Source organism: Myxocyprinus asiaticus, chromosome 2, assembly GCF_019703515.2.
Source record: "Myxocyprinus asiaticus isolate MX2 ecotype Aquarium Trade chromosome 2, UBuf_Myxa_2, whole genome shotgun sequence".
In the NCBI taxonomy this organism is placed as follows: domain Eukaryota; kingdom Metazoa; phylum Chordata; class Actinopteri; order Cypriniformes; family Catostomidae; genus Myxocyprinus; species Myxocyprinus asiaticus.
In genome coordinates, this window is record NC_059345.1 from 35,570,523 (window position 1) to 35,595,620 (window position 25,098).

At 42.2% G+C, this 25,098-nt stretch overlaps 1 protein-coding gene across 1 annotated transcript in view; it reads right to left on the reverse strand.

Annotated features, from left to right (window-relative positions):
• Nucleotides 1-25,098, reverse strand: part of galr1b (galanin receptor 1b) — a 75,477-nt gene that overhangs the window by 44,080 nt on the left and 6,299 nt on the right. Inside the window, exon 2 of the mRNA XM_051655432.1 lies at nucleotides 23,145-23,210. Within this exon, the coding sequence (XP_051511392.1) occupies nucleotides 23,145-23,210 (66 nt within the window). The remainder of the gene's footprint in view (nucleotides 1-23,144; nucleotides 23,211-25,098) is intronic.

The window sequence follows — 25,098 nt, forward strand, 5'->3', positions numbered from 1 at the left end:
TTGCCACTCTGCATTGGGCCTGTCACACTCGCTCAGCTAGTTGCCCACTTACCAATTTTTCCACTGATTTTTCAGGCACAAAATCATTGTTTTTCATGATTTGCACAATCATGTCCCACAGCAGGTAAATGTCTTCAGCCCAACCAGCTCAAATTCCTGCTAAGTAAATGGCCCTCCAAATTCTCTTTGTGACTTCTCTAGGAACAATGAATGTTTTACAATTTGTTGTCGGGCTTTTAGGGCCTTGCGAGTGACCAATTAGCTTCTCACTTTCAGTTGACCCTTCGCTAGGCTTCACCCTCCTTGGTCACTATTGCTTGCTCTGACAAGCTTTGCAGAACTACCCATAAGAATGAATGGGAGAATGCAGTGAATGTTGCAGTTTTTGGCAAAATATTCTCATAAATGGAATGCCAATATTCTTACGTGGGCTGGAATGAAGAGTAACATTGTAAAGCATATTTATCTGATGTTTTTTGTAAAATAACTTTTTAAATTACACAGTAATTTGATTAAATACTGTTGAAACTGTGAATCAGAAGGCAAATGTTTATCACAGTCACTTGAAAAGAGGAAAAAAAATATTTAATGACGATACACACCTGGTAACATTAGTGTAAGTGAACAGAACTGCTCATAACATCTCATAATCAGTGTGATAAAAGTAACACAGATCAGATTACTTTTTCAAGTAACGAGTAAAGTAACACAATATTTTTTTTTATTTTAGACCATAATACCTATTACTTTTTAAATAAAGTAACGCATTGCTTTGTACACCTCTACTGTCCATGTATTGCGAGAAATCAGGAGTAAAATTGTTTAAACTTTGGGGAGGAGATGTAATGCATGATGGGCATTGTATTTATATAGAGTGTGAGGCCAGAGACTATTTATTGATACTGATACTATAGGAATTCTGCAGCAGAGCGATGACATCTAAGATCATTACCTCATCTCTTGTACAGTGCATCCGGAAAGTATTCACAACGCTTCACTTTTTCCACATTTTGTTATGTTACAGCCTTATTCCAAAATGGATTAAATTCATTATTTTCCTCAAAATTCTACAAACAATACTCCATAATGACAATGTGCAAATTTATTAAAAATGAAAAAAAAATATATATATAAAAATCACATGTACATAAGTATTCACAGCCTTTGCCATGACACTCAAAATTGAGCTCAGGTGCATCCTGTGTCCACTGATCATCCTTGAGATATTTCTACAACTTGATTGGAGTCCACCTGTGGTAAATTCAGTTGATTGGACATGATTTGGAAAGGCACACACCTGTCTATTTAAGATCCCACAGTTAACAGTGCATGTCAGAGCACAAACCAAGCCATGAAGTCCAAGGAATTGTCTGTAGACCTCCGAGACAGGATTGTATCGAGGCACAGATCTGGGGAAGGGTACAGAAAAATTTCTGCAGCATTGAAGGTCCCAATGAGCACAGTGGCCTCCATCATCTGTAAATGGAAGAAGTTTGGAACCACCAGGACTCTTCCTAGAGCTGGCCGCCTGGCCAAACTGAGTGATCGGGGGAGAAGGGCCTTAGTCAGGGAGGTGACCAAGAACCCGATGGTCACTCTGACAGAGCTCCAGCATTTCTCTGTGGAGAGAGGAAAACCTTCAAGAAGAACAACCATCTCTGCAGCACTCCACCAATCAGGCCTGTATGGTAGAGTGGCCAGATGGAAGCCACTCCTCAGTAAAAGGCACATGACAGCCTGCCTGGAGTTTGTCAAAAGGCACCTGAAGGACTCTCAGACCATGAGAAACAAAGATTGAACTCTTTGGCCTGAATGGCAAGCGTCATGTCTGGAGGAATCCAGGCACCGCTCATCACCTGGCCAATACCATCCCTACAGTGAAGCATGGTAGTGGCAGCATCATGCTGTGGGGATGTTTTTCAGCGGCAGGAACTGGAAGACCAGTCAGGATCGAGTGAAAGATGAATGCAGCAATGTACAGAGACATTCTTGATGAAAACCTGCTCCAGAGCGCTCTGGACCTCAGACTGGGGCGAAGGTTCATCTTCCAACAGGACAACGACCCTAAGCACACAGCCAAGATAACAAAGGAGTGGCTCCGGGACAACTCTGTGAATGTCCTTGAGTGGCCCAGCCAGAGCCCAAACTTGAACCTGATTGAACATCTCTGGAGAGATCTGAAAATGGCTGTGCACCGACACTCCCCATCCAACCTGATGGAGCTTGAGAGGTCCTGCAAAGAAGAATGGGAGAAACTGCCCAAAAATAGGTGTGCCAAGCTTGTAGCATCATACTCAAAAAGACTTGAGGCTGTAATTGGTGCCAAAGGTGCTTCAACAAAGTATTGAGCAAAGGCTGTGAATACTTATGTACATGTGATTGTTTTCATTTTTTATTTTTAATAAATTTGCAAAGATTTCAAACAAACTTCTTTCACGTTGTCATTATGGGGTATTGTTTGTAGAATTTTGAGGAAAATAATGAATTTAATCCATTTTGGAATAAGGCTGTAACAACAAAATGTGGAAAAAGTGAAGCGCTGTGAATACTTTCTGGATGCACTGTATGCGGTGATCAGCTAATGTCACTCAATCTACACCACGCTATCTTTCAGGTAGAACTATTCTTTTGACCATTAAAGATAGCTTCACTAATAATCTTCCAGATATATCTTATATAATCAGTAAGCTAAAAAGTCTAGAAGAACTTGAAGTAATATCAGAAAATATAAATAAAGTCTTCTCTACCACTCTTGATAATGTCGCCCCCCTTTGATTAAAGAAAATTAAAGAAAAAAGCTCCTCACCATGGTACAATGTTCACACTCATGCTCTCAAGAGAGCAGCTCGGAAAATGGAGCACAAGTGGAAGAATACAAAATTAGAGGTGTTTTGCGGTGCATGGAAGGATAGTGTCTATAGTTACAGACAGGCACTAAAAGATGCCAGGTCAGCATATTATAGCAAACCAAACAAAAAACAAAAAAACAAAAAAATAACCACAACAGTCCTAGGTGTTTATTCAGTACTGTGGCTAAATTGGTTTGGAATAAAGCCCCAACTGAACCAGATATTCTGTCTCAGCACAATAATAATGACTTCATGAATTTCTTTACTGATAAAATTGAAATAATCAGAAATAAAATTGGAATTATGCAATCGTCTGTCACAGTACCACAGACAACAGTATCTCATAATTTTCCTCGCAAGCAACTTCAATCCTTCGCTGTCATAAGTTTAGACCTATCGAAACATCAAAAGCCACAACATGTTTGTTAGATCCAATACCAACTAAGCTCTTAAAAGAGATATTCCCTGTAATCTCAGAACCTCTTCTTAATATTATTAACTCCTCGCTATCCTTAGGACATGTCCCAAGAAATTTTAAAATGGCAGTTATCAAACCGCTTATTAAGAAGCCACAACTTGATCCTGGAAAACTGGCTAATTATAGACCAATTTCAGATCTCCCATTGATGTCGAAAATACTAGAAAAGGTAGTGTCCTCCCAACTATGTTAATTTCTACAGAAAAATTGTACATATGAACAATTTCAGTCAGGATTTAGGCCCCATCACAGTACAGAGACTGCACTTATCAGAGTTACAAGTGACTTGTTCTTATCATCTGATAGCGGCTGCATTTCTCTTCTAGTGCTTTTAGATCTTAGTGCAGCCTTCCACATCATAGATAACAACATTCTCTTGAATAGGCTAGAGAATTATGTTGGCATTTGTGGACTTGCATTAGCATGGTTTAGGTCCTATTTAACAGACCGCTACTACTTTGTCTGTGTAAACGAGGAATTGTGAAATCAAACAAAAGTTAAGTATGGAGTGCCACAGGGATCAGTTTTAGGGCCTCTGCTTTTCTCCTTATATATGCTTCCCCTGGGAGGTATTATCAGGAATTGTGGAATAAGTTTCCAGTGTTATGCCGACAATACCCAACATTATATTTTGTCGAAACCCAATGAAATTTCACAGTTCTCCAAATTAGCAGTGTATCAATTAAATCAAAGATTGGATGGCCAAAAATCTCCTTCTACTCAATTCTGACAAAACAGACGTACTAATTACTGGACCAAAAACCTCTAAAAAATAAGCAGCTAAAATATAATTTGACTCTCGATGGATGTACTGTTACATCATCTTCTACAGCGAAGAACTTGTGTTATATGATATATTGAAATCTGTCCTTTGAAAATCAAATTTCCAATGTTTGTAGAACAGCATTCTTCCACCTTAGAAATATTTCTAAGTTATGACACATGCTCTCTGTTGCTGATGCCGAAAAACCAGTTTATGTGTTCATGACCTCAAGACTAGATTATTGTAATGCATTACTGGGAAGATGTCCTGCAAATTCAATAAATAAACTTCAATTGGTTCAAAATGCAGCTGCCAGAGTGCTGACTAGAACCAAGAAATATGATCATATTAGCCCCATTTTATCATCGTCACATTGGCTACCTGTTAAATTTCATATTCATTTAAAAATTTTGTTAACTACTTACAAAGCTTTGAATCATCTAGCTCTGCAGTACTTAAGTGACCTTCTACCACGCTGTATTCCATCATGTTCATTACGATCGCAAAATTCTGGCCTGTTAATAGTTCCTAGAATGTCAAAATCCACAAAAGGAGGTATATAATTTTCCTATTTGGCTCCTAAACTATGGAATAGTCCCCCTAACACTTTTGGGGATGCAGACACACTCACTCAGTTTAAGTCTAGACTCATCTATTTAGCAAGGCATACGCCTAATTTATCCATCAACTCACAATTAGGCTGCTTTAGTTAGGTCTGCCGGAACCAGAAACTTTTATCATGCTCTATAACTCTGCAAAAAATTGAATGGCCTCTACGCTATTTTTATTCTATTTGTTTCCCTGTCTCAACATGGGAAATATGAATCCCGAGGTTACCAGAGCCAGCAAGATCCATCTCTGTTCCTGCTTGGTGTCGGACTCCACTACTATGTGTCTCTGAGTGATGACGACTAAACGCAGCCAGTGCCAGCCAGACATCACTTCAGTCTATTATGATGGACTTCAGGGAATGAACTGATGCCAACTCCAACCATTAGACATGGGATACTTCATATGCCACTGCCTGAACCTTGGACGTGGGATAGACCTCACCGAAATGACCTGCTGGTTGAACTGCGATGCACCTCACTGATCTCTGCCTGCATCACCTTGGTCTAATATATAGACTATCAATTAATTGCCAACAAAGCCTTCATCAGCCAACTAACAAACGACAATGCATCTATGTGAACTTCTGCAGTTAATCCAGGATGAACCTTAGTCATTAATCTTACAGTTCATACAAAATCTTTGTATAAACACTGGCACTTAACACTTAGTTTACTCATTTTAAACCATGAACTGCACTGCACATAAATAACATATATTGGCATTATATTTATGCTGGGAACTGGCCCCCCACAGTGAGCCTGGTTTCTCCCAAGGTTATTTTTCTCTATTAACCAACATCTTATGGAGTTTTGTGTTCTTTGCCACAGTCGCCTTCGGCTTGCTCACTGGGATACATACAATTATGATTTAATTATTTATTTTTATACACAATTTACAATCATATTTAATCAAACTACACAATGACGACTCTATAGACTTCATAGATATTACAGTTCAATTTTCTGTTAATGCATGATTTTCTGTAAAGCTGCTTTGAAACAATGTGTGTTGTGAAAAGCATTATTCAAATAAAAATGACTTGACTTGAGCAAAGAGAGATGAGCCACTTCTATTTAAATGAATGGGAGAAGTTGGAACACCCAGCGAAGAAGCTCTAGCACCCAACAGTCAATGGATGTAGAAAGGAAGTCCTGTCTTGGAGGTAAAAGAGCCAATCAACTTTTAGATACAGACATCGCCTGTCAATCAACTCGCTAACTCGCATGCGCATTTCATGTTTTAGTGTAATATGAGGTCAACATTCGGTTGAGTGAAACATGATTGATTCATGTGTTAATACACACTGCATTAAAAAAATCAGTAAACACATTTAGGCAGAGGGACTAGTCTTCCACTGGCCACGACATGATACACAGGGTGAAATACTTGCTTAATCCATTGACTTATGCAGCTGAACTGCTCAATGTTACAGCTCCCCATAACTGGGAGAATGGGATGCGAAAAGACTCTGGATCAGTCGCACTGAGCAACTTTCTACATTGATTGTGTACGCAGAGAAAATGTCTTAAGTTTCTAAAAATATTCTACATTTTTGTTTTATAATAAACAAGTAGTTTGATTCATGAAACAAACCATTTTTATGACATTTTGGTAGCATTAAAAAGATTCCATTCAAGTTGTATCAACATGCGCCTTTGAAGTTGTTCTGTCTATACGCACCGTGGATCAACTCAAAACAAGTTTGCTCTGAGATGACTTAAGTGAAAAATATTAATTTATTCATCAGACTTATTCCTTGAACATGTTAGGCTGGCATTCCCCAGTGAATTGAAAAACATCTCAAGTTGACTCTGGTATTGTCAATGGGCACAGCACATGATGACATGATGCAGGTTCAAGTGTTGGACTTTCCTGGTTTAGGTAAAACATCCTGGTTACTTGCATAACCTCCGTTCCCTGATGGAGGGAACGAGACGTTGTGTCGATGTAGTGACACTAGGGGTCACTCTTGGGAGCCCGAAACACCTCTGGTCTTTGAAAAAAGGCCAATGAAAATTGGCGAGTGGTATTTGCATACCACTCCCCTGAACATATGGGTATAAAAGGAGCTGGTATGCAACCACTCATTCAGGTTTTGTGCTGAGGAGCCGAGACAAGGTTCCGGCTATTTCAGCAGGTAGTCCAGCGTTGTGGCAGGAGGGACACAATGTCTCGTTCCCTCCATCAGGGAATGGAGGTTACGCAAGTAACCAGGACATTCCCTATCTGTCACTCACTCGACGTTGTGTCGATGTAGGGACACTAGGGGTCCCTATACGAAATGCCACAACTGGCTGAACTGTGTTACGTGAATTGGCAGTGTGTGACAGGCAGACCACTGTGTGCCTCATAGCCAGCGCACCAGGCTGACACGTAACGTCCCCCAACACTGTTATGAGTGTCGAATGGCCCTTCGGGGACAAGTCGACTGCCCAAAAGATAGAAACAGGTTAGCCCAGTCGTGGCCTCTTATCCTCTCTTTTGTTCCTCTCTCCAAAAAATGAGTGAAATTCGTTAACCGACTGGGGCCACCAGGTCTACGTCGGGGGGGTGTCCCTCCCAAGGGGAAGACACCGCGGAGACCAAACCCCGCCCAGAGAGGGGGGATATTTTGAGTGGAAATACGTCACATGGTCTTGCCGAGCTTTGTCGGAAGTATGTCATGTGGAGAAGTCCCATGGTAGGTCCTACCCTACGGGGGAGGAGTTTCTACAAACATGGTGACTGGGGCAGAGGGGCCTCTGCCCAAGGAAGATGCAGTTTACCAACAGGGAAACGGATTAGCGGAAGATATACGTCGCATGGGGTTACCTATGGGGAACCAACACATGCGGAGCACCTACCCCAGTACAGGGCTTAGTTAGCACATGTACTGAGCTGGCAGCAAGTTTCTCCGCAAACTCGTCTGCCACAGGGCTCAGAGGAAATCATCCAGGGAACACAGTTTGTGAACACTACTGGGAGTCAACAGTGCATGTCTTCAACTAAGGGGAGGTGAAAGGTGCTAAGCGCAAGCGATATACCCTGCCAGCTGTCCCGGACTTACCTGCTTGTGCCTGCCACTAAACGGGACGAAACCGGTTCCACCCGGAGATTGTAGAACCTCGCAAAGGTGTTGGGTGTTGCCCAGCCCGCTGCTCTGCAAATGTCTGTTAGAGAGGCACCACTGGTCAAGGCCCAGGAGGCCGCTACACTCCTGATAGAATGGGCTCGTAGCCCTGCCGGGGGCGGCACGTCCTGGGTGTGATATGCCATTGTTATGGCCTCAATGACCCAGTGGGCGTCCTCTGCTTGGAGACAGCACTTCCCTTCCGTTGTCCACCAAAGCAGACAAAGAGCTGCTCAGAGACTCTAAAGCTATGCGTGTGATCCAAATAGATGCGTAATGCGCGCACCGGACACAGCAACGTCAGGGTTGGGTCTGCCTCCTCCTGGGGCAGCGCTTGCAGGTTCACCACCTGATCCCTAAAAGGGGTCGTGGGAACCTTGGGCACATAGCCCGGTCGGGGTCTCAGGATCACGTGAGAGTAGCCCGGAGCGAACTCCAGGCACGTTTCACTGACAGAGAACGCTTGCAGGTCTCCTACCCTCTTGATGGAAGTGAGCGCAGTCAGAAGGGCAGTCTTTAAAGAGAGTGCCTTAAGCTTAGCTGACTGCAGGGGCTCAAAGGGGGCACTCCGTAGACCCTGAAGAACTATAGAGAGGTCCCATGAGGGAATGAAGTGCAGTCTGAAGGGATTCAACATCCTGGCGCCTCTCAGGAAACTGATGATCAGGTCGTGCTTCCCTAAGGACTTACCATCCACTGTGTTGTGGTGTGCCGCTATAGCGGCTACATACACCTTTAAGGTGGAGGGGGACAGCTGCCCTTCCAACCTCTCTTGCAGGAAGGAAAGCACCGATCCAACTGTGCATCTCTGGGGGTCTTCGCGTCGGGAAGAACACCACTTAGCGAACAGACGCCATTTCAAGGCATACAGGTGCCTCGTAGTGGGGGCCCTAAACTGAGTGATCGTGTCTACCACCGCGGGTGGTAGGCCACTCAAGTCTTCCGCGTCCCATCCAGGGGCCAGACATGGAGATTCCAGAGGTCTGGTCACGGGTGCCAGATGGTGCCCCATCCCTGAGAAAGAAGGTCCTTCCTCAGGTGAATTCACCAGGGTGGGGCTGTTGCTAGGAGTGTGAGGTCCGAGAACCATGTCTGGGTGGGCCAGTAGGGTGCTACCAGGATGACCTGCTCCTCGTCCTCCCTGTGCTTGCACAGGGTCTGTGCAAGTAGGCTCACTGGGGGAAATGCATATTTGCGTAGTCCAGGGGGCCAGCTGTGTGCCAGCGCGCCTATACCAAGAGGTGCCTCGGTCAGGGCGTACCAGAGCGGGCAGTGGGAGAATTCTTGGGAAGCAAACAGGTCTACCTGTGCCTGCCCGAATCGACTACAAATCAGCTGGACCACCTGAGGGTGGAGTCTCCACTCTCCCCTGAGGGTAACCTGTCATGACAGCATGTCCGCTGCAGTGTTGAGGTCACCCGGGATGTGAGTGGCTTGCAGCGACTTGAGGTGCTGCTGACTCCAGAGGAGGAGACACTGGGCGAGTTGTGACATACAACGGGAGTGTAAACCACCTTGATGGTTGATGTATGCCACCGTTGCCGTGTTGTCTGTCCGAACTAACACATGCTTGCCCTGGATCAACAGCCGAAACCTCTTCAGGGCGAGCAGAATTGCCAACAACAAGAGACAGTTGATGTGCCAACATAGCCATGGGCCCATCCAGGAGTCAGCGGCTGCGTGCCCATTGCATACAGTGCCCCAGCCCGTTTTGGAGGCGTCTGTCGTAACCACGACGTGCCTGGAGATCTGCTCTAGGGGAACGCCTGCCCATAGAAATATGAGGTCGGTCCAAGGGCTGAAGGGGTGGTGACAGACCGGCGTGATGGCCACGTGATGTGTCCCATGGCGCCATGCCCATCTCGAGACTCAAATCTGGAGCCAGTGCTGAAGCGGTCATAGGCATCAACCTGAGCAGAGTGGCCACCACTGAGGATGACATATGCCCCAGGAGCCTCTGAAACAGTTTCAGTGGAACCACTGTCTTCTGTCTGAACACCTTCAAACAGGTCAGCACTGACTGTGCACGCTCGTTCATGAGGCGTGCCGTCATCGAGACTGAGTCCAACTCCAAGCCAAGAAAAGAGATGCTCTGAACCGGGAGGAGCTTGCTCTTTCCCCAGCTGACCCGAAGCCCTAGTCGGCTGAGGTGCGAGAGTACCAGGTCCCTGTGTGCACACAACACATCCCGAGAGTGAGCTAGGATTAGCCAATCGTCGAGATAGTCGAGGATGCAAATGCCCACTTCCCTTAACGTGGCAAGGGCTGCCTCTGCGACCTTCGTGAAGATGTGAGGGAACAAGGACAGGCCGAAGGGGAGGACCTTGTACTGATACGCCCGACCCTCGAATGCAAACCGCAGGAAGGGTCTGTGTTGAGATAGAATCGAGACGTGGGAGTACGCGTCCTTCAGGTCTACCGCCGTGAACCAATCTTGATGCCGGATTCTCGCTAGAATGCATTTTTGCATCAGCATCTTGAACGGGAGTCTGTGTAAATCCCGGTTCAGTACTCGCAGGTCCAAGATTGGCCGCAACCCACTGCCTTTCTTCGGTACAATGAAGTAGGGGCTGTAAAACCCCTTCATCTTGGCTGGAGGGACAGGCTCTATCGCACCCTTCCGCGCGTAAGGTAGCGGCATTCTCGCCCTTCACCGAGGTGAACTGGATGCCGCTGGGCGGATGCCTGGCGAACTGAATCGTGTAGCCGAGTCGGACAGTCTGGACCAGCCATCGCGACAGGTTTGAAAGTGCAAGCCACATGTCCAAGCTCCGGGCGAGGGGGACCAAGGGGACAATCTCATCGGACGTACCGGTGGGTGGGGCCTCGCAGTGGGGTGGAGCTTGAGGTGCCACGCCGTGTCATGGCTGTGCTGATTTCAGGGACATCGAAGCACTTACCTGGCTCCTTGTGACCACCCCCGGAACAGTCTGGGACAGGGGAGGAAGAGGCCTGTCCTCGTGACCCGTGGAGACCGTTACATTGGGGCGGATTTGTACCACAGCTGGGCACGCAGGGGCGGAGAGACCGCCGCTGGAGCGCCAAACCTGCCAAAATGGAATGGTGGACAGTGGTCGTGATAACGGCCGTATGCACCGGGTATGTGACCCAGGGAACAAGGGCCGCGGGGGCAGGCTGTGGCAGAGCCGATGCAGTCACTGCAGGGGGACGCCCTTAGCGACGAGCAGGCGGGGTGAGAGATCTTGAGCCGCGCCGGGGCAGGATGTCCCAGATAGCCTCCGTCTGCTGTTTCACCACCGAGAACTGCTGGGCAAAGTCCTCGACAGTGTCGCCGAACAGGCCAACCTGGGAAATGGGGGCGCCAAGGAACCGTACCTTGTCGGCCTCTCCCATCCCGACCAGGTTGAGCCAAAGGTGGCGCTCCTGGGCCACCAAAGTGGACATCGCCCGCCCGAGAAACCGCGCCGTGACCTTCATCGCCCGGAGGGAGAGGTCGGTCGACGAGTGCAGCTCCTGTATCAATCCCGGGGCGGAACTACCCTCGTGCAGTTCCTTTAGCGCCTTGGCTTGGTGGACTTGCAGAAGAGCCATGGTGTGCAGGGCGGAGGCAGCATGCCCAGCAGCACCGTAGGAATTGGCCATCAGGGACGACGTAAACCTACAGGCCTTGGACGGGAACTTTGGTTGCCTGCGCCAGGTGCTGGCACTCTGCGGGCATAGGTGCACCACGAGCGCCTTATCCACCAGGGGGATCACCGAATAGCCCTTGGCCGCCCCACCATCGAGGGTAGTGAAGGCGGGGGAGCTGAAAGATCGGGACCAGGCAGTAAAAGGTGCCTCCCACGACCTTGTCAGCTCCTCGTGCACTTCTGGAAAGAAAGGAACTGGGGCGGGGCGTTGCAGTGAGCGGCGCCGCGAGCCCAGGAACCAGTCATTGAGCCGCGAGGGTTCAGGGAAGAGCGGAGGGTTCCACTCTAGCCTGACGCTCGCGGCTGCCCGGGAAAGCATGTCCGTCATCTCTGCATCAGCCTGTGACTAGGCGACCGCACCCGACGGGGGGAGCCCAGCTGAGGCTTCCGCGTCTGACTGGATGAGCCCGCTCTCCGATGCTGCGCTTGAGAGCTCATCACCTTCGCGGGCTCCGAATAAGAGGTTGAACTCGGCGTGAGACGAGCCGGCGGACTCATCTGGAAGCCCGATCGGGGCAGACGAGCGTGCTGGGGAATGGGAGGTCCGTGGGGGGATACCCGGCACAGGTGGTCCCATTGGGGTCCCCAAATCACCCCCAGTGCTAGCCACGCTGGCCTCATACCCGTGGGTAGAAGGACCGGAGTGGGGAACCGCTGGGGTGGCTTGCTTTCTGACAAAGGCAAGCCGCGACTGCATCGTTGCCATGGACATGTTCTCGCAATGAGTACATGACCTATCCAGGAACGCTGTCTCCGTGTGGGCAGCGCCCAGACACGAAAGACAGCGATCATGACCATCAGAAGGCGAGAGATAACGACCGCAACCAGGAATAACACACAAACAGAAGGGCATCTTTAAAAAGACGTTACGTGTGTGCCGCTCTTTTAGAGAAATATACTCTTTTTTTTTAGAATATACTCTTTTATATCTGCCGAAGCGCCCAGGGGCGTTCTCTGCAGTGCAACAGTGCAGAGGGGGGAGAAGCTGCTGAAATGCGCCGTCAGATCCAGCAGAGGTTAATGAACAGTGAGCATCGACCGTTCGGCTCCGAAGAGATAATCTGAATGAGTGGTTGCATACCAGCTTCTTTTATACCCATATGTTCGGGGGAGTGGCATGCAAATACCACTCGCCAATTTTCATTGGCCTTTTTTCAAAGACCAGAGGTGTTTCGGGCTCCCAAGAGTGACCCCTAGTGTCACTACATCGACACAACTTCGAGTGAGTGACAGATAGGGAACAGTGGTTATTCTTCATTATTCATATTGGCTGCCATGTTGATGGAAAAACAAATCATGCATTTTCATGTTATTGATTCTTTATTATAAATATGATGTGAAGACCTACTTTCTAAATATCTGTTTGTTTAGTATGTTGTTTTGACATGAGAGTTGTACAGTAGCTAGCATGACCTGTAATGTCTCTTGTATGAAATGCATGGATTATTTGTATAGAATGCATAGCACAGCAGAAGAGAAAGTGGCTGTGAGTAAACAGTAATGCAAAAATACGGCAAAAGTAGCATAAAGCTTTACTTTTTACATAAAAATAACTTTAAGTTACTTTTTAAAGGAGTAAAGCAAAATTCAAAATAGTTACTTTTAAAAGTAACGTTATCCAACACTGCTCATAATACACTCACTATGATGCTGTGAGCTCTTAACTTACTATCATCTTTACTAAGACCTGAATCAATTCATGAATTTAAAGTTAATTTATTAGCTTTAATAGGAGCAAATAGGTGTCCTTGCTGATGTAGCAACTCATTTGGGAATGAGAGCTGACAAAGTTTAATCCATAGCACGGTCTTCACAAGTTTTATTTAAAGATTTGAACAAATTAAGAAAACACTGTGTATCCTCTCTAGGTACCTCGTGTCACAATTACAAGTGACCCAGCAACAACGTTTCTTGCATTTTATGGATCATTTCTATAAAATTCCACTTAAAACTACTCAAACACACATTACTCCCATAGACTCTCATTAGAAAAGAGCAAGTGCTTTTCAGAGAAATGGAGGAAGGCAACAGTTGCTAAGATAGGATTGATCAGAAATGCTTTTAAGGTGGGGCCTAGTGAAGGGTCAATTCACACTGGAGAACTAACAAGCCAAATTGTCTGCGAAATGTGGTCTGGTCAAAAACTTTTGACCTTCCTCTTCTTTCTTGTTTTCCTCAACAAATGTAAAAACACATTCTGCAAATGCAAGCAAAACATTGATTGTTGTTGTCCATAGTGATTGTTTACATTTGCATGGTGTTACACACGGGCAAGCACCAACTGTTATTTTTCAAATTATTATGTAAATTAGGCTGTTGTTAAATTGGTGGAAAATCTCTTGCTTTAATTGAGGTGTTGTTCAAGTCATATTCAGTTATATAATGGCCAAGTGACCTTGAAAGGTACTTATCTAGAAGCATACTAATAAAAAATTCAGCAGAACTCTCTTGAAATATCTATACTGAACTACTGCAATGCTCTTTTAGTTGGCCTTCTTGCATGCATATCCTTCTTCTGACTCATGCTAGACACAACTCTTTTTGAGCAACTGACTAACAACTGTTAATGCATTTACTTTATAAAAAAAAAAAATAAATAAATAAATAAAAAAAATATATTATTTTTGCTTGTTTAACAGTGCCTCGTCTCCATCACTGTACAAGCTATGACTGTTGTAATCTTCTGAGCAATTCAGAAAATTTTCATTGCAGCAATTCATGTCTACTGTCCCCTTAGGATGAATCACTTTTGTTATAGTTTTCCCCCTGCTTTGGATAAAAGCAGGTGCTAAATGAACAAAAGTAAACTTTAAAAGCCTACAAATACTTGTAATCCCATGTAGCAGACCACAACATTTTGTGACCCATTTGATACTGAGAACTCTCTACTTTAAAGCACAATGAAGTGAGTCAAACATCTCAAACACCTAGACTCTAAAATAAATTACAAGGCTTTACTGTCAGAGAATTATAACTAGAAATAAAGTTTTGTTTAGTTTTGTTTGATTTACCACAGCACCTTAAAGGGGCATTCAGTAGTTCTCTAGCTAGCGTTAGCATTGCTCTTCTTCATGTACTTTAAGTACCAATGTTACAGTGGTGTTAGAGGTTATACAGCCATCTTTCAATGTGGATAAGCATGATCGTCTCTGCTGACCCCGCCAGCTCAGGAATATCATTTGCATCTGGAAAATGTCTGAGTTTGAGGTAATTTCTAAAGTTATTTATTACTCCTATAATATAACTGCTTTGCCTAAAAACAAAAGTCAGAAATTAAGTGAACAGACTTCTACAGTTAAGGATGGATTATTATTGTCCCTCATATCAATAATCTTTGGAGACTGTCTACGTATCACGTTATTTCTAAAAACAGCTATTACCTTTATTAGAGAACTGGTTAGCGTAAAATAAACCTCAATTATCCAGCGATACAGAATGTCACGGTAAAGAAAATATTATAATTGTTTTTGATTATCAAATTTAGCATGTCCATGAATACTGTATTTGAAGAATTAATTTTATTTCCAAGCAACCAACGTCATGGTTTACACAAAATCCACAACAATCGCTGTACCAAGCTACTTTGCACTAAACGAATGAAGATGTAGATGCCTTACCATTACTGATGTTTACTCTAGTTTTTTGCCTTTGCCAGTCCTTCTGTCTTCTTGCTTGAAGCAAGTTGCTTCAGACCTTTTTTTGCTTCTTCGGCAGTACAGCTACTGGATCACCTGTTGTCTCTGCTGCTAAAACTCGATAAATAAGTATGTTCCATTGTGCTCTCTCACCATGACAAATTCCTTGTGTGTGTAACTATACTAGGCAATAAAGCTCATTCTGATTCTTTACGCTCTTCACGTCACCAAACAACAATGTTCTAAGCATAACCAAGTGTATGTACACAGGCGGCAGCCAATGAGTGCGAGGATTCTCTTCTCCAAAGTTTAGTGAAACTCCACGGGTCATGTGATTTCAACATGGCGAAACACATTGAAGGGGGTGACCCGCAACATATAGAATAAAACACTTTTTATAAAAAACAATTATGAGTACAGTCTTCATCTCATGTGAGTGTGCACCATTCGGATCAAACTTCACAAAAACACAATTCATTCGTTAATGTGTAAAAGTTTTTAAATTGGCTCCAAACTACTGAATGCACAAGTAAAAAAAAAATTAAAAAAAATCAGCATCAAATTTAAAAGGTCCCAGATGTTTAGATGATCAATAATAACTCTGTATCCAATGCGAACATAAAATTGCAATTCATCATTGCAATCAGAAATCATTACAATTATGAAATGAAGCAATTTGACCCAGGAAAAATTAAATGTCATCTATACAAAGTGATGGATGAGCAATACACAATGGTTTTCCACCAACATACAGTATTTTGATGCAAATATGTAAACGTAATTTCATTTCCTATGTTGGTTTCTAAGTACTTCAGTAATGTGGGAAGTTAATTTTCAGGAGACAGTGTTGTTCTGAATCCTGTACACAAAATGATAATATACAGTAGCATCTCTGTGCCTATAAAACAGAATTTAACATAAAACATTGTAAATACAGATGCGCATATCAATCTTGACATATCAATCAATATTTTTTATGAGAGAATTGATCAATCAATTCTGATCGGTACATGTTTTTTACTAACGATTTTATTATATATTCAACTTGAAAATTAACATGTATCATAAGCTCTGATGTGGAAATTTATTTTAACTGATTTCATTAAACAATCTTTTTGAAGTGAATTATGTGTGGAGGTGTCGGTTACAGTTTATGGTTTTCTCTCTAATTTGTATGGTATCTGCAAATGGTGACTTACTGTTGAAAGATGCTTGCAAAAACACATTCGGTGTGAACGGCCCCTAACTCGTCCGTTCGCGCGTGTCTGTGAGTGAGAGCGCGTGCGCGAAACAAGATCAGTATGCCTGTTTATTCATTAATTACAAACCTGAACCGGGTCCCGTCGGGCCCGGGTCGGGTTACAGACCTCTAAATCTGCCTAAAAAACCTTATATCTAGGGGGTCCGGCTGCATATGCTCCCCCATGAGATTGCTTTTTGTTGCAAAAAACAACACCAAAGCGTTCAATTCTAGTGACTTTGAGATAAGCATTTATTTATTTTCTCGAGTATGAGTAGCATTCATGTAACTATTGGCTAAAGCATTTCTTCCAGTAACCATTCAGACAGACGCGTTTTCGCATTAAAAAAGCAAAACGCACCACAACGAATAGAGCAGAACGCAGAAGTGTCTTGAGATGCGTTTTTTCAGTTGAAGAAGTTCTTTTTAACTTGACAGCATCTAAAAATGCTGCGCTCCCATGAGAGATGCTAAAAACACAGTGAAACATGATGCGGTTATCAAAAGACCTCCATCTAGCTTATGCTTACATGGAAAACGATTGAACACAAAAACACGTTCAGTTTCAACAGCCCCTTGTTCACATGCCACAGCACTAGCTGAAGTTACCTCTCAAAAAGACAACCTTTTGTTTCAGTTGACTGTAGGTAAATTTACACTGTATTCAGCGCTGTTAGTTTTCTGTATTCGTAAATATCCCGATACTGTTTTACTGTGTGAGAAACCACTCCAGATGATTCAGTGAGAGAGCGCTCTGAACGAATTGTACTGAATCATGAATCGATTCAGACTGTTTTGTCAGCCTGTTTGGCCAATTAACTGAAAAGAATCAACTAAAAAGAATTATTCATTGGCAAATTGGCCATTGCTACTTCTTTTAAACAGCGAGCAGTAATACGGGACACATTTCATGACTGGTGAAATATTCTGAGAGTAAATATTTCTCAGGTCAGTCGGAGTGCTCATGATTCACACAGTGCGTACGGCCGTACAGCTGCAGGCGCCACTGATACACCAAGTGTATGCTAACTAGGTGTGCCTTGGCCTATTTGGCTGAATGGCATAATGCTAATGAACTAAATCTCTTTGTGTGCCTAGGCCTGCTTGGCCGAATGGCTTAAACGGCTTATGACCTGACTCATAATGTGTTCCTGGACCTGAAAAGTCCAAAACTTATTTAACTAGTGACTTAGCCTAGCTATGTTTGGATTTATTGTATTTAAACTAATGACCTATGATAGCAATGTGTGTCAGTGCCTAATTTGGCTACAGCTACCTTGATAAAGATGCACATCTAAGTGTCATGGCCACAAGCAGACCTTACCTTGAGAGCTGACAGAAGAAAAAGCAACAGCATCCACCTGAGCAAATAGCATTTTACAGAGAAAACTCTCACAGTGCGCTGCAGTGAAACTGGCTTACTTGCAAACTGAGCAAATTTATGCTGCATTCCACTTTACTTTAAACATCCACTCGCTAACTTCCTTAAGCACTTCCCCTCGGGGGAATCCCCACCACCATTTTGGAAGTCTGTTCCATTTCATTAAGTAGATGAGGGAAGTTTCTTCTGACAGAACCTTAACCCCTCGATTTTGACAGAAGGAGCGAATGTACTCATATGTAAGCATCAGGCAGCTCCATATCCCACAATACAACTTGATTGTGACATCACAGCACAGATTGCACTTAAACTACCCCACCCCAGCACAACTCTTATGTATCATGAATGTAAAGTTAGAAAAGTTATATTGAGATTTAACAGCATAATACTTGTAGCTACCTTAAACTGACTGTTTGTTACACAGCCATAGCCTGTGTTTATTGTAATGTTACCATTTTCATTTTTCATCAACTTGATTAATCCTTTCTTACAATTATTTCAAATAAAAAATATTTTTTTTCTTTCTTTAAGATTATACATAAATAAATCTGAAATTACAACTAAACTTTACCTGAATCTGTGATTGCATCAAACTCTGAAAATGCTGTCTTCTCAGGTGCAAAAATCATTAAATTATTCCACAAATTGACATCAGCTTTCAACATGCTCCAAGTGATCAAGGGCTTAGGTGTTCCAGTTAAACCCATTGCACGGGTTCCGCCAGTAGTGGACACTCGCGCAACGTAAGAAATGACATACTGCCGAGTCCATGAGACAGAAGGCAAGGCAAGGGAAGGGCATAAAAATTTTAAGTGGAACGCAGCCTTAATTGTTAGGCAAAGAGAGAGAACACAAGCTGATTGGCTACCCGATTACACATCAATAGACCTATTCGCTTACACAATGTGAGCTGATTGGCTTGACATAACACATGTGAGAGAGCTTATTGGCTAACAGATAACAAGTTTAAAGAACCAATCAGCTTGCTTCATTCAGAGTTTCATGCCTGAACTTAGTCATTAGGTGTGTTCGACTTCATGCAGCGCTGTGCAGACCAACTGGCGACAGACTTGAAGCAGTGCATGTTGGTTAAAAATTTTAACGACTTTAGATGGCACCATCACAGCATCACTGTGAGGTATGCCATCAAAGTACCTCAAGAGCGATTCGAGACCAGCTGCCTGGCTCAGCTGGCACAGTTTCTCCAAAGCAGCTGCACAAGCTCTGAATGACAACACAGCTTATTCTCGACTGGCCAGACTCACCAATGACAATGGTGACGTGTGTTTCATGGGCTGAGTTCGCAATGGCATGCTACACATACTCAGAGCTGGACTGGGACAAAAAAATCAGCCCTGGAACTATTCAGCCCAACCGGCCCATGCATTGATAATATTATAGATAGTGATAATATTATTGAATTGCAAATGCAGTTATCAATATTAATTCTGCATTTTTCTGTTGCATATAGAAATGTACATTTGACTGTGAAGCAAACAGTTGTGAGGGAGATGTGAATTTACTGATATTTACAACAATAAAATCTGTAAACAGTAATCTATGAAAGGCTATGGCAGTAGGACTTCTTAAGTGATATTTCTCTTTCATCAGGATCTTAATTATGGAATTAACTTTTTCCATTAAAGTTAAATTGAACTGAACATATTTACAGAGGAGGTAAAACTTAGCTTCATCCTTAATTCACGGGGGTCCAGGCTTTAAAGCTCTTGTTAAGTTCTCCTTTGTACTTGCATATGAAAATGTACCACAGTTTACCACCACAACCCCCCCAATGTTCAAGCCAAATCTACACCCTTGGGTGTCAGTAAGAACATGGTGATCACAGCTAAAACCATGCTCCTTATTATCAGAATGTAGATTATGATGTAATTATGGGTTCTAAAAAACAAACTATGATAAAGAAAATTATGAAAAACATTATCCAAGAAGAGACTATAAAAACAACTGCCATGAAAGTGACTTATATTTCCCAATATACAATACTTAATATAAGTACAATTATAGTGACATATACAGTATCTGAAATATATATAATATTTCTGCCAAAACACCATAGTTTTGTACAGTTAGTGCAATGCAATAAGAATGGTGAAGTGTGGATTGTAAATAATGTAATTTCCATTGGGAATGACATATTGTTTTCCTGTTTACCTCGACACTGCTGTTTAGTATATCGGGGCTGTTTAATCTGGTTTCAAAGAGCTTTGCATGGAGCCTTTAAGAGCAGGTTTTGTCAATGCTGTGTGGAAGGGCTGGTCCGGTTCAGCACTCGCACTGCGGCCAGTACATCATGTTTATATTATGTTTATCATATTATATTGTTTATTCATAAAAAAACTATTCAAAAATTCAAAATACTTACCCTTTTATTGGTATTAAAATAATATAGGCTTTTAATGGACTTTCTTCTTGTAAACACAGCAGGCACTGTATTAAGCAGCACATAACCTTTTCAAATGAATAATGTTATAGGTTATTATATAAAATTCAAACCTCTGTCTATCTGAATTTCACTTCGCCTGCAATAAAGAAAGCAATCATCACGCAGTCTTCTGTGACTGATTTAAGTTCAGCACACGACGGGAAGCACAAAAGTGTCTGGCTTGATGGCTCTCTTTTCAAATCCTTCCTTGACTGCAACCGGCAAATCTCGCCGATCAGTTAGGCAAGGCACCGTTCAAAATGAACACACCTATTTACTGTTGCTGAGCCATCAAGCTTTCCTACCGACATCTTCCGCAAAAAGGAGAGAAAAGTGATCGCACGTGATATAAAATGACTCATACCGTGTTATAGAATTTTGCTTATATCGCCCACCCCAAATGGAATTGTCACGTCTAGATGTGTTCATGTTCACGTTTTGTGTTTGTCTTTTATTTTGAAAAGTAGTTCCACGTCATGTTATTTCCTGTTTCTATGTCAAGTCATGTGATTTATCCTGTTTCTCTCATGTTCATGTGTCTTGTTCCTATTGGTTCATAGTCTTGTTATTAGTTCTGTTATGTCATTGTCTTGTTATCTTGTTTATAGTTCTGTCTGTTCATTGGTTGATGTTTCCCATGTCCATGTACTTAAGCCTCATGTTTTCCATTGTGTCTTGGTCAGGTATTGTTAATGTATCATTGGTTGCCAAGCCACGCCACGCCACGCCACGCCACGCCAAGCTGCACTTGGGTCCTTCACATCATCATCATCATCTTCATCTGCCTGTCATTGCCAGACATCGTTACAGGAATACATTACTTAAATGTGCACATCTTATATAGTCATTGGGTGCTGAGCCCCCCTAATACTGCAATCCTAGAATAGCCCCTGATCCAAACATTAGAATGCCTCAATTGGTCATAAGACACATAAGAGCGAATGGCACTTGACATCACTGACGTCAAAACTGTTGTAACAGCTTAAATATGGATCTTATCCTCACACAAATCCATCACAAGGCATCGGAAGATCCGGATTTATGATAATTTTTATGGTGCTTTTCTCATTTTTGAAGCCGCAAATCTGACATTCTGAAAACGCCCTTTGTGTCCCACACCAAACAAAACAATGAGCAAATAAGCAATAAATAAATAAAGAATGAGTAAATGATGACATCATTTTCAGTTCATTTCATTTTTAAATGTTGCCTTGGGTAGAGAATTGAAATCCTCCAAAATTAGTTGAATCATCAGAGTGACATTTACAATACGAATAAAGGGTGAAGTTATGGTGATGCAGGCAATGGACAAATGAGGACGTTTTGGTGGCACAGGCAAAAAGTCGCTAGGGACATATCATTATGATCGTTTATTGGGTGATAACAAAACAATGCCATGTTCTCCAGAAATTTCTAACATCTGCCTATAGTCCAAATTACATCTAGCAAACATTGTGTGACAAAGCTACAGGATTTATGAATGTTTATTTATTTATTTTTGGCTAATCAACAAAAGAAAATTTAATAGGCTTTCAACATTTTGGCTGAACTCTGGGAACACCCATCTTTTCTTTCTGGATGTTGTCCTTTAGAAGAGCTAATATTAACAAATTAGGTTTCTTTTAACAGGAAATCTTTCCCAGACATATAATGTTTAGTGGTGGAGAACATCATCCATGTATTCCACACATGCTGTTTCATCAGTACTGTAGTACAATCAAGGAAGAAAATTGCAATAAATTCTAGTGAAAGTTTGAGAAAATTTGTCTCTTTAACAAATGCTTGGCCCAAACCCTGTACTCTGAGACACTCTTACTGCATTTTCCAGGAATTAACTTACATACTGTAGCTCTGTTATGTAGTCGTATAAGTACATTTTGGAATTTGGAATAAACGTTGTCCTTGACAGCCTAACACAATGCATTCTCTTTCGAGACACCCATAATTCCTTTTCATCTTCTATGAAATTTATATAGTTGGCTGACATGAAAGCCCACCAGTCAGTGTTATGAAACAATATTTTCTTTGTTATGAAAAGATTCAAGATTAGTGATTAGTTGCTATAGATACATATCTAAGGTTTGCAGTTCTAGGCTTGTAACTTCAGGTTTGTGATCTAACAGTGATCTTTCTTGCATTAGAGGTAATTTAAGTAAGAATTACCACATATGTAAAAATGATTTGATGTTCATCAACAAATAAAGGCATCATTATAATTGCCTTGTGACTTCAGCCACCACCACACCTTACCACTCTGCTTCAGATTCAGTGCAAAAAAGGTGCCTTGGTCGCCATTGGTTACAGAGGACATTCTCAAGAGTATCTGTTATTATGGAACATGAACTTACAGTAAGTGAGGATCTAAAGCCACAGACGTAAGTGTATTTAATGGCTTCTGAAATGCATTGCTTGATGAAAATCGACTACTTTCTGCATTTAAATATCTCATTTGAAAGTCAATATGACTATGAAATGCTCAGAATGTGCACTGTTGATGCTCATGAGAGATGTGTAATGTTTTTTTCTGACAAGCACGAGAATGAACTTTGACAGTATTTAAATTTTGTCAAACAGTTATCTTCATTTAAGGCTTAACACAACATATTGTCATACTGTACATTAATCTGCTTGAAAGATGACACACCAGTCACACAACTGTTTGAATTTAGATTTTTTTGGTGAGGAGTAACAGATTTTGGATCACCATAACCACATTAAATGCAAGCAAGTTTTTTTTTTAAATTATGTCGTATTTTTTTAAAGGAGCTGTCAAATACCTCAAACATCAAGGTTAAAGACTGACGGTCTGGTACAGTATGCTCCACAAACTACCATATCCTTGAACAGATTTTTGGAACAAATTGTTCCAAACCAACCAAATGTCATCAAATTTACTGTGGTAATCTCATATGATTAAATTACTACGTAATTTGGTCTCAAGGCCGGGAGATGAAAACACATCGAAGAAAAAAAAATTCTCTTACCTTTCGCTTTGAACGTTCAGACTTCTTGGACATATTTTTCATCTTTTTATGAAGGTGATACAATACCTGAAATTCAAAGAAAATGCCACATGAATGCCATTGTGTACACTAATATTCATCCAACCTTAAACTAGAGGTTACACATTCAATCTTCTTCAAGAGAGAACATAGAAGCAATGACTAAAGTATGGATATGGGGGGGGGGGGGGTGTTGCTTGCAAGTTAAGCATTTACAAGTTTCCATTGGTGGGGGGGGGGGAGACAATATATCTTAAATTTGGTCACTTTAAGACTCGGAGCTCACGCGAAGCTCTGACGTGCTGCTGACGCTTCCGATGTGGATGCTCTAATCTGTTATTATGGACCCTGAAAAAAAATAGAGAAGTGATTCAATCTTTAGCTGGCTGGCAGGAGTCACCACTGGCTGATCACGTGACCTGCCACCAGCCACTGGCAGATGGGGATACAACAGTGGCAGCTCACAAGACCTGGCAGTCCGTACTGGCAGGAGGCACTTGACCATCCACTTCCTCAAATGGCTGGAACCATTGACAACTGTCAGAGTTATGAGGATTTTTAATCTCTTAAATCTATTTACAAAGCTTTTATGGAATTTATTTGTCTGAAGAGCTGTCTAATGACCGTGATCTCAACTGGTCAGAAACATCGGCTTGCACTGGTCGGCAAGTTCGGCCTGCCGCGATTGTGTTTAATAACCACAATTTTTGCAATATTCCTTACAGATTCTCTCCCAAAGAATAATATCATTTTGTTCGTATGGCTCTATACTTATGCATTAAAGGCTTTTTAAATGTATTTCTTTGTTACAAAAGCTGTCTAATGACCATGATCCCAACTGACAGAAAATGTCCGATCGTAGGCTACTAGTTAGTCAGTTCAGCCCGCTGCTATTTGTACAATATTCCTGACATTATCACTCCTTCAAAATAATATCAGTTTGTTCGTATGGATCTATTCTTATGCATTTAAGGCATTTTTCTGTATTTATTTGCAATGAAAGCTGTCTAATGACCATGATCCCAACTGACAGAAAATTTCGGATGGTAATGGTTAGTCAGTTCAGCCTGGCGCGATTGCATTTAATAACCACTTTTTTTTTTTTTTTTTTTTTGCACAACGTTTTTGCAATATTTCTTCCTTTATCACTTTCCGAGAATAACATTCATTCATTAATGACCGTGATCCCAGCTTGCCAAAAATTTCTGGTTGTGCTGAGTTCCAAATTTCCCAATAATGGATCTTAATTCATAAGAGCATTCTCTGGCTCTCTAGAATTTAATTTCTAATAAATCAAGTGGCCACTTTGTACCAACGTAGTCATGCACACAAATCCGTGTGTTTAACTGATTTAGGCCTACTTATTTGATAATTCATTAATTGTTTATTTTTATTTCATTTAATTTAAGTACTTTATTATAAATTGCATAATTATATGTTAGTTCATAAAAATTGACCCACAGGCGTATTTATGTGATAAGTAGACCTAAACAATTATGTTAATTTAAATATAAATTAAAACATAAAATGAAATTATCATAAAGCATAAAGTTTAAGAATCTCAAAATAAATGTATTGTAATATGGCACTTTTCCTACTAGTCTCCTTAAGATGATTTGCTTATAATGTATTCCTCTTTTGTAAGTCGCTTTGGATGATGGGTCTGCCAAATGAATAAATGTAAATGTATTAACTGCAATTGTCCTGCAAGTGTCAGCATAAAGTCTATGTCCTTACCATGCTCTTAAGCACTCTACAATAACTCCAGATCGCTCGTAGATGTAGTAAGTAGGCTACTACTTACTGTAAGTTCCAATGACTTTGGGAAACGGGCCGTAATTCTAAGATTCGCACGATCGTTTCTACCTTCTACTTAGGCTTATGATGCTTTTGGGAAACGAGGCCCAGGTTAGTCAATGTAGCCAGCCGCTATTGC